The sequence below is a fragment of the Paramisgurnus dabryanus genome, chromosome 14 (genome assembly GCF_030506205.2).
Source record: "Paramisgurnus dabryanus chromosome 14, PD_genome_1.1, whole genome shotgun sequence".
Classification (NCBI taxonomy): Eukaryota; Metazoa; Chordata; class Actinopteri; order Cypriniformes; family Cobitidae; genus Paramisgurnus; species Paramisgurnus dabryanus.
Genome location: NC_133350.1, coordinates 6,902,128 through 6,917,151, shown reverse-complemented (window position 1 = coordinate 6,917,151; position 15,024 = coordinate 6,902,128). Strand labels below are relative to the sequence as shown.

Sequence of the window (15,024 nt, the reverse complement as noted above, 5' to 3'; positions counted from 1 at the left end):
TTACTTCCTAAGATTGTTGATGTAGACAAGACCGGCATTATCATAAATCCTCCCTCATCTGTAAGCTAATTCCTTTCAGCATTGCATTGTGAGCGAATCTTTTAACATGGTAAGGAGCGTCACATTTCCAGCTGACGTCAGAGGTATTCAGGCCAATCACAACGTACAGGTTAATGCTTTTCAGAACGACGAGCTTTGTACAAAATCTGTGTGTTTTAGGAAGACATGGATATCTGGAGCTACAAAAATTTGTGGTATGTATAAAATAATGTGTTTTTCAACCATAAACCACGCAAACACATTGTATCATTCCAAATACACAAAATAACGTTGTTTTAAGCAAATAATACAGCGAAAAAATACAGTGCCTGCAAAAGCCGCAGTGCAAAATGTATGCTTACTGGAAACAGCATATAAAAAATTATGTATTTTTCACACGTTACTGCAAATATGACTGGGGACCACTTCGTTCATCGTTGCTTTTCAGTAGAGAGAAAGGTCACACTGTGACACATCGTTTTTTTACTTGTCAAGTTAGCACATGATATGAATTCGCAGGTCAGAGTTCACCAGACTACAACTTTGGTACATGCAAAATAACATTGCACAAGCTGCGTTTCCAGTATAATGCAATTGCATGCATTTGAAAAAAATCAAAAGGAATAAAAAGTGGATTGTGACCGCCTCATTTTAGACTTTGCACATACAAATATTTTTTGAACATTACTGGGAATATGGGCGGGGACTCGGCACTCGGGAGTGATTCATCCATCTTTGCTTTCAGTAGAAATAAAAGTAATGCCGTGACGTACCGTTTTTTTACTGGTCACATGTCTCCACGTGATTCAAATTTGCAGATTTGAACTTTGTTAAGCAGGGAAATATCTTCACCCGAGATTGCGTTTTCCATGTTTGAATGGAAGTCAATGTAACAAAAAGTAATTATAGTGTGACCTTCCCTTTAAGTGTGAACAGCAAGCCTCCATCCGGGCCTTGATGCTCACTAAACAAGCAGACCGAGGTGAACGCAACAAGTACCAAAGACATCTAAATAAACTAAAAACAGGGAGTGATAACAAAATCACACAATTTGTTAACATAAGAGAATTTATTTGTTTATATGTTTGTTTGCAGATATAACGCAGGAACTCCTGTTGCTATTTTGACTCTTTAAAACATTGTATGAGCTCTTTTTTCGGATGGTCTGCAAAATCCATCACAAAATACACATCATAAAAGCTGACCCATTAGGTTGTGAACCTATGCCTTTAGGATCGGTTCCCTGTTAAAAATGTGAACGCTAAATAAACCGGGACTAAACTTTCTTTTCTTAAGTGGTCTGGACCAAAAGAACCCAAACAAAAGTAAACATACCCTTAAGTTCTCTTTAAAGGGGACACATCATAAAAAATCTGACTTTTTCTATGTTTTAGTGATATAATTGGGTCCCCAGTGCTAGTATCAACCTCGAAAATATGAAAAAAAAACAGTAATTTGGTTTAGAGCCCGACCGATATATCGGTAGGCCGATATTATCGGCCAATATTAGGCATTTTCCAAACTATCGGTATCGGCATTCATAATGGCCGATAAATGAATGTATATATAAAAAAACGGACAAAACAGCCTTCATTAGATTTTCTCACTGTTGGTGTTTTTGACAGAGCACTCTGAACCAGTAGCTGCTGGTGGGGTCCAGATTTAGGCGTCTAGCCACTGCCTGAGTCAAGTGATCAGCAATTTATATTTTGCTGTTGCTGTTTTTTATCAGAACTTAACAGGATTTGTCTCCAGTCCTATTCAAAGTTATTCAAGTCTTTTAAAACTGGTAACTTTGATTTGGTTGTTGTTTTTGTTCAAATGCCTTTACGTTTCATATCTTAAGTTTGTATTTTTATACATTTTATTTATCAGAACTTTAATATATTTTGATGTTCCTCTGTTCTGTTGTGACAATAAAAGAAACAAGTTTCTTTTTTAAAGTGCATTATCATATTATTTTAGTTAAAACTCATAAATAACTACCAATAACTAATTTTAGGGAAATCTGTAAATGTTTTGTTGCGTGTTTCTGAAAAAAAAAAAAATATATATATATATATATATATATATATATATATATATCGGCCGATATATCGGAATATCAGATTTTAAAACCAACAAACATTTGTATCGGTATCTGCCTTCAAAATCCTTTATTGTTCGGGCTCTAATTTGGTTTTGGCACTGCCATTTAGTGCAGAGATTAAGTCATTTGCAATTAAAAGGACACACCCAAAAGCAGCATATTTTTGCTCACACCTACAAAGTGGCAATTTTAAAATGCTATAATAAATTATCTGTAAGTGATGTGTATGTATGTCATTTTTTCATTTCGATTAATCCAAAGGTTTGAAAAACGAGTACTCGATTAACTTGGGGTGAGGCAATCAAGCAAAAATAAAACTTGATTTTGAAGAAATGAACACACACTAGATTATTAATGAATTAAATGTTTTTAACAAAAACCTCTAACAGGAATAGCTGTGTGATAAAGTGAAACTAAAGGGTTAATAAATACAAACCGAAACGCTTTCTATATGACGCACTCTACATAATATTAAGCCTAATATGCAACATAAATGTATTATACAAAATGCAAGACTTAAACTAAGTTATGTACTGGACAGAAAGTTTTACTTCCGTTCTGTATGTGCACCATAACTGCGCGCTTTTAAACACGTCCAGTCAAAGCACAAGCTTCATAACATTTAGCAGCTTGAAGTCTTTTGCTATCATTTTATCAAATAGCTGTGTCGAGTCGTCCTTTCACCTGTTCTCAGTCAAGATGCAATGTTATGTTCATATGGCTCTCTAGTATCTCTTAACATTTGTTGTTTAAATATGCGATGATATGAGGGAACTTGTGACGGTGCTGTACATTTTCCACCTGACTGACCAGTTTAATCCACTTGCCCGCTTTCTATCCCTACCGTGTTTATGTATATAAATATATATATTAATCTCTCCCAAGGGTTTTTGTCCTTCTAGGAGTTTTCCCACTGGGTTTTTCTCCTAGGGGGGTTTTCATCCTCGGGAGAGTCAGCCAAATTTGGCTTAACTTAGCACTTTACTGTATACATTACATTATTACTACACTCGCTTGTACGGTTTATTCTTAACCGCTGTATTCTACTTCTTATATTATCTATTGATTATTTCTTTGTTCTTCCCTACATCTACTCATGTAAAGCTGCTTTGAAACAATTAACCATTTTGAAAAGCGCTATATAAATAAAATTGAATTTAATTGACTGTATTTTCGTCTTACCGAAGTGAATTTGAAAAATTACAGCATGCTTTTAAAACCATAGTGCCTCAGTGATGTGAGGTGTGTTCGGCTTCACAGTGTTGCACGGATCAGCGGGATTGCCGCTGCACGAGTGCGCATAGGAAGCTTTTGACACATGCATGGTACTGTTGTCATACACCGGTCTGTGCAGCTTACGTCGACGTCAAACATGCACCCAATCTTTACTACCACAGGCGCTTGTAACGCTAACCAGTTATTCAAATGCCGCCATAACCACAATAAATAAATTAATATATAAATAAAACCACACAGTCACCGTTGCCACGTTCAAATACTCGAGCAACCGATTACTCGTGCCCATCCCTATTATCTATATGGTATTTTGAGCTAGAACTTCACATACGTACTCTAAGGACACCAAAGATTTATTTGACATCTTAAAAAAGTCTTGTGAAATGTCCCTTTTAAATAGACTCTGTTAGGTTTTATTACATGTTCTCTCCATTGTGTGCGTGCTTGTGGCACATAGGGTCTGACACACAGTTGTTCTTTAAAGTAAGCAATGCTGCTGGACTTTAGTCAAACTAAATTCTAATAACAGAGCTACGTGCAGAGCGTGCCACTGCGTTGCTGTTCCTCCACTGAGACTCTGGCAGACTTACAGTACACTTTACTGCAGCATTAACAGACACGCTCAGCTGCTTTCACTGTGTAAGGGGATATACATTTCCTTAATGTACATCCCTTTAACACAAACAAACACAACATCCCATTTATCATATGGTGGTATACATGAAGAATACAAACCACAATGATCTGATCATAACCAACAGCTTGACCAAATGTGTAACAAGCTTTGTTATTTTTATAACAGTTCATTATTATGTGTTCACACTTACAAAGCGGTTTAGGCAAGAATGTGCTACGTGCTACAGGTGTTTTAAACATCAGATTTTCTCACCCACACCTCATCGAAAAACAAACTCTCAAGACCTCTGTTGGTGGCACGCAAGGTTTCCTGACATAGCCTATAGGTCATGAGAAATATCTATACATCAATGCAGACACAATGAAGCATTATAATGCCCTTCCTGCAGGGCAAAGCTTACAGAATAAGCTGCAGATGCTAAAAAACTGCTCAGAGAGTTGGTTTTGATGCAGTCTCGTATCTGTGGTCATGTAACGCAAACTTGATTATTAGCTATTCATTTATGCATCTTTCGCTGTAACAGCAAAATACCAAAACCTCTAGACCAAAAAAACTTAAAAAAAATAATAATAAAAAGTACATATAAACAAATGATGGTGGTCAGTATGCAGTATGCAATGCTTATAAAAATAAAACATTGTTTCATGTGACGAGTAAGATTATTAGTGGTTAAGCTCATCACAGTTGATCTGTCATCTGAACGCACCAGGCCCCACTGTTTGGCACACGTGATAAGCAGATTAATTCACAAATTTACATGGCGTCCGATAACTTCTCCTTCCAAGGGGCATGCATTTAAAATATGTGTTCGGAGTGTGGCTTGTCATGTCAAAATTTGTGTTCTGTGCATCATGCGTCATTTCAAAATTTGTGCCTGCTGCACACACATCGAAAGAGTTTATGGTAAAAGAGATGCTCACGTTCACAAAACACTTGCAAGACACTAACTTAACACTAAACTCTGATTACACATAAGATTAAGCGAGTATCATATGTTAGCGTCTCTTTTATCATAAACCCCTTCCAAGCGTGTGCAGCAGGCACATATTTTAAAATGATGCATATACATAGGTTCACGAGCGACATGATGGACTAAATTCATGTTTTGACGCGCCCTTGAAAAAGAAGTCACCGGCCACTACTGCTTGCAAATGATAACATTTAAAGGTATAGCGGAAGATTTTCCCAAATTATTTAAAAGAACCGCCCCTCGATATTTTTTAAAAAAATGCTCCCGAGAGGGAACGCCTGTTAAATGCGTGCACGAGACAGAGAGAGAGCGTGTAGGAGCTCAGTTCTTCTCTTCGCTCTGTTTACAAGTTTCTGTCGGCATGTTTACCGTGTCTGTGCGGTTCGTGATTTGTGCCAGGGCTAGCATCGCAAATCATAGATTACATCAACTTTTACCAGCAGTGATTTTAAATGGATTTCTCCAAATAGCATGACAAAATGTACCTTTCCAGTAGAAACTTCGCGTGGGAAGCCCAACCTGTCCTTTTAGCTCACGCCAGCGTGTGAAATAGTCTCCCATAAACATCTGGTCTTGTTTCTTTATTTATAGTCCTTTCTCTTCTTGTCATACAATTCGTAGACACTTTTTCTCTTGCGACCCTCAGACATTTTAAAAAAAACACAGTGAGAACGCGACCTTCAATGAATGGTTGAAACCGTAGCACAACACACATACACGTGAAAGTGCGCATGTGCAGAAAGCGAAAGTAGAGGCGAGCACGTGCGACGGTTATACGTCAACATATAATCAGAATGATTGACATCTGGATGACCAATAACAGTGGTGATCCACCCGGAAAACGAAAATCTTCCGCTATACCTTTAAGTGATTTAAAACAAGCCTGAGAAGACATGCATGACAATCACATGTGACTTATCGTGCAGCCCTACAGAACATATACACGGAAAATTATTTAAAAATACCACGATCCTGGAAATTATTATCATAAAAAAGTCAGTTATGTCTTATGTAAAATGAAAGGAAATGTGTGTCACAAATCTATACTGGATCCGTGCTTATCTGGTTTTAAAGTGACAGTTAAATCTGCTTATGTCTGCATCCATATAATAAGAAAACAACAAAAGATGCACAAAAAACATCTGTAGCTTTGCAAAAGATTATTTAAATGAATCAAAGAAGGCAGTGTTATTATTATTTGATTTTATTTCTGTACCTAAATTCTTCTGACCTTACTTTATTTGTAACTTTGTTCTTATTGTTTATGTATGTTCATAATTTCTTGCTTTGTTTTATCTCATGTTTGTAATTTTTTGATTCGTTTTTTCTTTATTTTTCCCCAACCTAATTTTTGCTGATCTGAAAAATTATTCGATCCGTGACTCAAAAACCATAATGGGATCCGAATCGTGAGTTCTGTTCAACAACTAAAGATTATGTTATTTAATTTAAATTAATTTAATTTAATGAGAGAAACAACAAAAAAGACAACAAATACAATGGATATTTCTCTTGTGACCACTATAGAAATATACAGTGAACCCTTAGAAATAAATGTACTGAATTCGTCTTATATTCATTGGTAAAACTGAAAACAGTTCCAGCTTTAAGGAGAATCAGGATTAGTATAATTTCTTGCATTTCCTATACCTAAAAACCTATTTTAATTATGTGTGTAAACAAATCTATGACATTTGCTTAATAAAAAGTCTAAATCTGTTCTATTGTTCTATAAGAATACAAAAAGTAATGTATCTGGTCACAACTTTTTTTCTCCCCATTTCCTTCCATCTCATCCTCATCTCCTGTAATCGCAAATGTCTAGATATATGCAGCGTCTCTGATCCTGAACTACAAAAACATCATTAAACAACCACAAAGCACATTTATAGCTTTATATCAATACAGAACATAAACATTTTATCCGTTCATTGTGTCTTATGTAACAGACTCTTCCCGCCAGCTGATTTCATGTTATACACCTGCTGGGTATCCTGAATTCTCCTTGTGCACATCTGCAACCATCACAATGACATTAAAACAAATGTGCAGCCACAGGAAGTTCTTACACCTCCCATGATGCGTTCTGTTATTCACACTACAATATCCTGTTGGCTGTATATAATTTTATTTTGGCAGATGTCTTTATTTTTATATAAAAACATATTAATTCACGTAATTGTATGATATTTTTTATGACCCGGGAACACAAAACCAGTCATAAGGGTCAATTTGATGTTTGTTAGGATAGTACAATAGGACTGCATAACAACTAATCGCAGCTTATCATTTGCAAAATAAAAGTTTTTGTTTACATCATATCTGTGTGTATTGTGTATAATAATTATGTATATATAAACACACACATTCAAGTATACATTTAAGAAATATTTACATGTGTATATACTTTTTGATATTTATATCTCATTTGTATTATATATAAATATGAATACTTAATATATACACATATTTTATTCTTAGAATTATACATGCTTGTGTGTGTAATTATTATACACAATAAACACACATATATGATGTAAACAAAAACTTTTATTTTGCAAACGATTAGCTGCGATTAGTTGTTATGCAGCCCTATAGTAAAATATTTGGCCGAGATGCAACTATTTGAAAATCTGGAATCTGAGCAGGCAAAAAAATATAAATATTGAGAAAATCGTCTTTAAAGTTGTCCAAATGAAGTCCTAAGCAACACATACTCATAAAATGAAGATTTTTTTATATATATATTTATGGAAGGAAATTTACTAAATGTATTCATGAAACATCTTTACATAATACCCAAATCGTAAAACAAAATCGAAATTTTGACCCATACAATGGGTCTCATTCATTAAGCATGCGTACGAAAAAATTTGTGCGTGAGATGTGCGTATGGATGTTTTCACAAACAAATTGTGATTCGTACCAAAGTTTCTTCTAAATGTACGCAAAAATTCAAGAAAACCTAACCACTCGTACGCAATAATCATGTACGCTATATAATCAAATACTAGGCTGCAATAATCATAATGTTTATAATAATATTTAAAATTATATAAAATTTACATGATTATATTTTATATTATAATATTTTCTGTATTATATATTATTATATGACCTATATTATTATTATTATTATTAAATAAATAAATTATATTATACATTATTATAGCCTACTTATTTTTCTACAAATATAAAGAAGATGCACATAATGATAAATCTTCATGCTTTGCTTCCTCACTTTTTAAATGTCTATATGAAAGCGTCTGTTTAAAAAATTTCTGTGGACCAGCACTGCAGAAAGCCCTTATTATATGGAGCCAGTTTGGGCGTGTTTTATGCAAATTACCAACATTGTGCACGCGCCCACTCATGTAGAACACTCCAAATTCATTAACGTAAGAACAAATTCATGTGCATATGTATGTGTTGTGAATTAGGAAAAAAGTTTGTGTGAGTAGTTCGAGTGTGCGTATAAATACGAAACTGTTTGCAATTATTAGTGATTGAGACCCGGTTATATTTGCTCCAATTAAAGGTATGGGAGATGATCAGCAAAAAACTTATAAATCTACAATGATCTGTTCATACTCAACAAGTTTTAGCTGTTTAAATAAAACATATAACGTCTTTAAAGCACCATAGATCCAGACACAGTTGTTCTTACAAACTGTTTTTAACATTGCCTCTGCACATTTACCTACAAAAAAGTTTGCTAAACTCAAGCTTTGGGCAATTACATTTCTTTTTAAATATACTCAAAATTTTATCGACCCAATAATCAATGGTGTCCGTGACTGATCAGGCAGCCTGCCTGTGACAGTCTGTGTGGGGAGAGAGAGAAATAACATGTCATCTAAAAAGGGATTGGTTCTGCATGCTTTCCAAGGCACCATCAAATGAAACAAGCTTCACATACTACACGTTTCCTGTGCTTTATAGGGTCACAAAGCACATATATATTTAAACCTGCATATAGAAATCCGAAGGACTCAGCACTACGTGACTAAAGATGTGCATACAAACACACAGATCAGCAATAAGGAACTTGCGCGTAACTTGCTTAAAGTGCACATAACTCTTACACAATTGCCAGCAAAGTGTATCGCAATTTTCCATAGGTTACCCAGTTAATGTTTCGAAAACTTTGAATACGCCTGACAGGAGCTGGTGGTCACAGGCGTTTCCCTGACCTGGGGAAACGTGAGAGCCATGCTGGTTGTGGGTAACTTTAGGCGCTATCAGTAACATAGGCCGTGGCTCTACAGGAAGCTCCTGTTTAAAAAAAAAAACGGTCAGCTTGACATTTGTGAGTGCAGTAAGTTCAAGAACAATGGAAGCATCTAGGGGAGAGACCTGGTCGTGCATACATACATTGAAAGTTTTAACAAAAGACAGTACTGGATGCAAAACAGGGTTTCCAAAAGTAAAAGTTAGGCGGGGTTGTCACAAAATTAGTTTCAAACCGTCAGAGTTGAACATATTGCCGGTATACCTCAAATTTGATCTTGATATTTTTCCAAACTTTAGAGATTCTTGATATACCACAATCTTTTTTTGGTTTTGCTCTAGAGCCCAGGGGGGCCGCGAGATGGTGCCAGGGGGGCCCCAGTTTTATGACATTTTATGAAATACATTAATTTATCATGAATTCTGTGTAATTAAACCTAAAAAATAAGGCTACTAACCAAAAGCACTACTTTTTTGTATAATTTAATGTTTTTTTATTAAAATGTTGAGTTTTAGAACAGTTTTTTGTCACAAATTTTCTTTGGGGGGGCGCGAAAGAAAGCACCATATACAAGGGGGGCCACACACTGAAAAAGTTTGGGAACCACTGCTCTAGAGTAGTTAAAAATGACTTTTAAAAAAAGATTTGGATAGAACATCCAAAATGTTTACTGCAAAAATGCAATAAATGGTTTTAGATCTTTACCACTATTTACTACAAAAACGCATGTAAATACTGCTTGAGTTTATGAAAGAGATGTTGTTATAAATGGGTGATTCTCACGAAATCCAGATTTAGGTGGTGTCCAGAATTTTTAAAAAGCCCTTAAAGTCAATTTTTTTTTTGCACATATAAGATTAAGGTCTGAACTTACTATAACCATTATTTTTTGAGGATTTAAAAAATATATTCCCTATAGAATTATAGAATTTTTTTAGATTATCAAAAATTATCATTACCACAACATGATATTAAGTAAGGGATAATGTAGAGGCAGCCGGTAGTTATTGGGAAATAAGCCCCGACAGTGTGATCAGGACCCGACGCGAAGCAATAACTACCGGCTGCCTCTACATTATCCCGCTTATTACACGGCTACTTGCCACATAAGAAAAAAAACTGGACATGAATATGAATTTGAAACATTTTATTGGCATATTTGTTTTAAATTAACATTTTTATCCTTCCGCGAAACTTTGCACAGATGCATAAAATGATCGTAATACCTTATTAAGATCCTCTGCTTCATACTTGTCTGTCTCCATTTTTTCTGTTTTAGCCAGTCTTTGAGAAGTTTTAATCCCCATTCTGTATTTTTGTGTGTGTTGGCTTCGTAGCTGTCATGCTCTATTTTGTCAAGTTCAGTCTCAGTAAGCTGTCTGTGTCTTGTCGTGGTTGTCCAGTGTTTGTCACAAGATGGCGCCAAACAGATAAAGATCTTATCGATCTTTATTGGCGCGGAGCGATTTTACTCGTGCAAGTAGTCCGGCTATGCGTTATTAATTTGGAGCAGTTATTATTTGAAAAGAACGAACCTGCAAATGTCTCAACTGACCAATCAGAATCAACCATTCCAGAGAGCCGCGTAATAAATAAATATATGCAATGACAAACTCATCTTTCGTTAATTACAACTAAAAAGTTGTCTAGGTACTATGACAAACAAAATTTCAACTTTTATCTGGGGAGAAAAAATAAGAACTGCTTACCTGGTAGCCAACTTGAGTGTCACAGTCAATTATGTCCCTTCCAACAATTTTTTTTTTATAACTTTAGTTCCTTGAGGGCTCAAACAATGATTGAAAATTGTTGCAGAGGATAAGAAAATTGGTCTTGGACACATTTATATTCCTTATTATTGTCTCTACATTTACCAATGATCACCAAATAAGTCTAATTTCACGAGAATCACCCAAATGTGTCACTTGCTGTTGTCATTTTAATAAAAATGAGTTACGTTTTGCACTCCTCATGAGACCTACTTGTGTTGCCTTTTGCACATAAACAACGATATTTACTATTCACAATATTCTGTAATTGGATATCAATTAGTACAATTTATATTAATAATATCTAACATTTTATATATCGTCCAGATGTAGTGAAGGGGTGATTTAGGAAGGATCAACTCATCTTAACAAAACCTCCCATCCAGGTGATACATACATTTAGTAAAATTAACTATACTAATCCCCTTTACCTATATGACAAATGCATGGTGACATACCACCTGTGTCAGAAAGAAAACTTACAGCAAGCATCATTGCTTCATTTGCAAAAAACAAGAAAAACAAAACCTAAGATTTGCATGCTATTGACATGTAATTGCCAATTTACTCAAAGTAGTAAAAGTGGTGCAGCGTGTATGTAAGGACTTGATGCTCACACACCTGCCTGAGCACAGGTGCAGACACGTCCTCACGTGCATCACATTCGGATCAAAGGTGAGGCCTTTACCATCTAAAGCAGCACGGATCTTGGTTTAAACCTAATCTGCTCACAGAAGACATGTTAATGTGCCTTTAACATGATGCCCCACCATATGTAAAAATGCATTGTGTGCAATACATGTATGCAAAGTAACACACAGCGCAATGTATAAATGTCAGGGGTGTTGAACAATTTCTGATGGGCCCCCATGTCCCACCCCATCATATATTTCAGACTTTTCAAGGGCCCTCTCTTCCATTGGGGCCCTGGTAATCAGTACTGGTTTTACCTCCAGTCCGACGCCCCTGATAACTGTCGTTCACTTCTGCCCTCAAAAGTAAAAACAAGAAGTGTAAAACAAAACTTACAGACGGTCTCATGCTTTTTAATGCTCAAAAATATCTGCATCCTTAAAAACAAAGTACACAAGGCAATGCCATAGTGTTTTTGTGCTGTATGGTTTCATAAAAGTTTCCCTTGTTGAAGAAAAAGTAAATGGTTCCTTGACTGAATGGTTCTTTGGGGAACCAAAACTGGTCCTTCTGTAGCATCACATCAAGCTTTTTTTAGTAATGTCAACATTCGTGTCATTATTTTAATCATTGCATCAACATCACCATCATTTATGTCAAAGGTCAACTTTAAGGAACCAATACCCACACAAGCTTAAGAAATGCTCCCAAAAGTTGTTTAAGCAAGTCAATTAAACCTACTATTTTAATTATCTATATTTTTTACAGTGCATGATGTATGCACCAATATATCGTCCAATAATCAGGTCAATTTTTACCACTATCGGCCGATAGAATAAAAATTTCATAATTTATGTCAAAGGAAACTCTAATAAACATATTTACTGGGTGAATTCTACTTTAATGTGAGACTTTTTAAAATAGAGAGACATGTTTATATTTTATCCAATTCTTTGGAAGAGTTACGGGTACAGATAATATATCTCAACTGTTTCCAGCTCATCTTGTTATGACAGCTCTAAATCAGTGTCACTCACCTTCGTCCTTCCATTAATCCTGTAGTTTCCCAGTTTACCGTTACAGTGTCGTATCAAATCGTCCATTCGGCTCATAAGAAACGCTATGCGCTCGCAGCCCGGTTCCTTCCCTTCCACCCAGGTTATCTTATCACCCCGAATGTCTTTGGACGAGTCGCTCCTCTGACTGACCAGCTGTCCGTCCGTGAAGCCGCCGGTCAGGTAAAGAGCTTTGACATCCTTCAGAATGTTACGTCCGATTTCGTCTCCGAGGAAGTTGTCCACCACGCAGATGCCGTGCTTGTTCATGCAGGGCACAATATAGTCCGTGGCCAGTTTTTGAGGGGTGGACCTCGTCTGCCCGTTGGGTTTCAAGCTGTCCCCGGTGGGTTTCACGTCAGTCGCGGTTTCCGAGCCTGCGGCGGGCTCGATAAGATCTTTCTTTTTTTCGCCGCCTGACGTCACGGCTGCGGCGTTACTTTGAGAAGTGCTGTGTTGTTTTGAATGTTCTGCAGCATTACACGGAACCGCACCGGGTTCTGTGACTGGCTCTTGCGCGGGGTCTGTCTGCTGCTTGTCGGCCTCCTTGCACACTTGCTTGTGCTTCCTCCAGTCCTGTCTCTGGTGCTCTTTGCTGCAGTAAAACGAGCTGCGACACCGTCCACACTTCATAAGGCTCTCCATTTTCCCACAGAGCTCACAATACTGCCGATCTCTCTCAAGTTTTTCGCTTTCCTTTGACTTTCCCTCCATGTTTCAACGCTTTACGTCCATACAATAATACCACTTGCTTACAGTATCACCATGCAACTTTACCCCAACTATCAACAACAAGCGCTGTCCCTCTACCTCCGCCGCATACTTTCATTCCAGCCTTTATTCCCGGGTGTTTGACAAAAGAAAACGTTGACCCTCGTATATTACCGGGGTGTCTATATTATGACAGTTTTGAAGTCTCAGCGCAAACCGCGAGTCTGATGGAAGCGCATGGCGCCGGCCGTTCCTTTTCTTCTAAGCTCAACGCACGTCAACCCTTCGCGCATGCGCACTCGAGGCCAACTAGACCGTACGGTAGGCATGACTCACATGTGGTTCTCACACAACTCCTCACTGTTGAAAGACAATAAACAAAAAAAAAAAACATGATTTTTTAAAATACGACCTTCAATGTGCAGAAGTATTTTATAGTAAAAATAGTGAAATAAACATAAATAAATAAATAAACTGAATCAAATATCCCAGTAAGTATAAATATTGCACATGCCAAGTAGGCTACTTCACACTTACAAGCAGATAAACAAACTGCCAGAATTGTCTTATCTGTAAGGATAATTTACAAATTATTTTAAAATGATATATTTTATTAAATTATATATAAATATATGAACTTAACAACTCTCTTATCTGTATAAAATTGCTTTTATTAACAAAGTAAAATATTGTTATTATTGTGTATCTATTAGATGGGTCCCAAATTGGCAAACTAGCATATTTTTTGTTATTTTTATACCTTGTATTATACCATCAACCCAGTTATTAATCTAATTGTCATAAAAATTAACCATGCAGTGTATTTAATAACGCTGACAGACAAGTGTGACTACTTAGTGATAGTTAAAACTATTTGTTTGGCTTATTGAAACAGGCTTTAACCTTTTAAGGATTTTTGAAAAGCAAAATTTGTCATGAAAATTTTGTTTAAATGATTCACAGACTTTTTAGTTAAACAAATCACTTATTTAATGTTGTAGTTACACCACGCACACTGTAACAGAATTTCCTGCTTATGTAACGGGAAGCTTGTAAATATGGTGCCTACCCCATTAAAAGTGGAAAATCCATCCAACTTTATTTGGAGCATTTAGATCATCATTCATGTTTTTTTTTTTTCATTCAGAAGTCTTATATGTATTGATTTCACTGTGGTTTTGAGGCTGAACAGGCATGGCCTTGACTCAGTTGTTGGCATTGCTGGTGTTTGTAGTATAATTCATCACAGAGAGCTTATTGGCCCTCCAGGGTCTGATACACACAGGACATGTTTATTTACAGTCTCAGTGTGAATGTTTGTGTATATGTGCTTGTTTTGTCTTTATCTTGTTCAGAGTCAGTGTAGTTACAACTGTCTCTTGCTCCAAGGCTGAACATTACAGATAGATATAATGGTAAATGGAGTTTAGCCTGCTGTCTGAGCTAAGCCCTATACAAATGAATTGGATAAAATAAGGTGCAATTGAATAGAGAAGTTGGAGGAGAGATGCCAGAGGAAAGGGGCTGATAAACAGACTTAAGTTTACAACTTAAATACGATCAGACCTGTACCCATCATTATTTTTACATTTACAGATGCATTACACACTGTAAAAAATCAAATTAATGAAATGTTGGAAGGGCAAAAATATAT

The 15,024-nt window shown here is 36.2% G+C and overlaps 1 protein-coding gene across 1 annotated transcript in view; it reads right to left on the bottom strand.

Moving 5' to 3' along the window:
* Positions 1-13,667, bottom strand: part of egln1b (egl-9 family hypoxia-inducible factor 1b) — a 29,979-nt gene extending 16,312 nt beyond the window's left edge. The window contains exon 1 of the mRNA XM_065241040.2: positions 12,642-13,667. Coding sequence (XP_065097112.1) covers positions 12,642-13,373 — 732 coding nt within the window. The 5' untranslated portion in view covers positions 13,374-13,667. The remainder of the gene's footprint in view (positions 1-12,641) is intronic.
* Between the last annotated feature and the right edge of the window lie 1,357 nt (positions 13,668-15,024).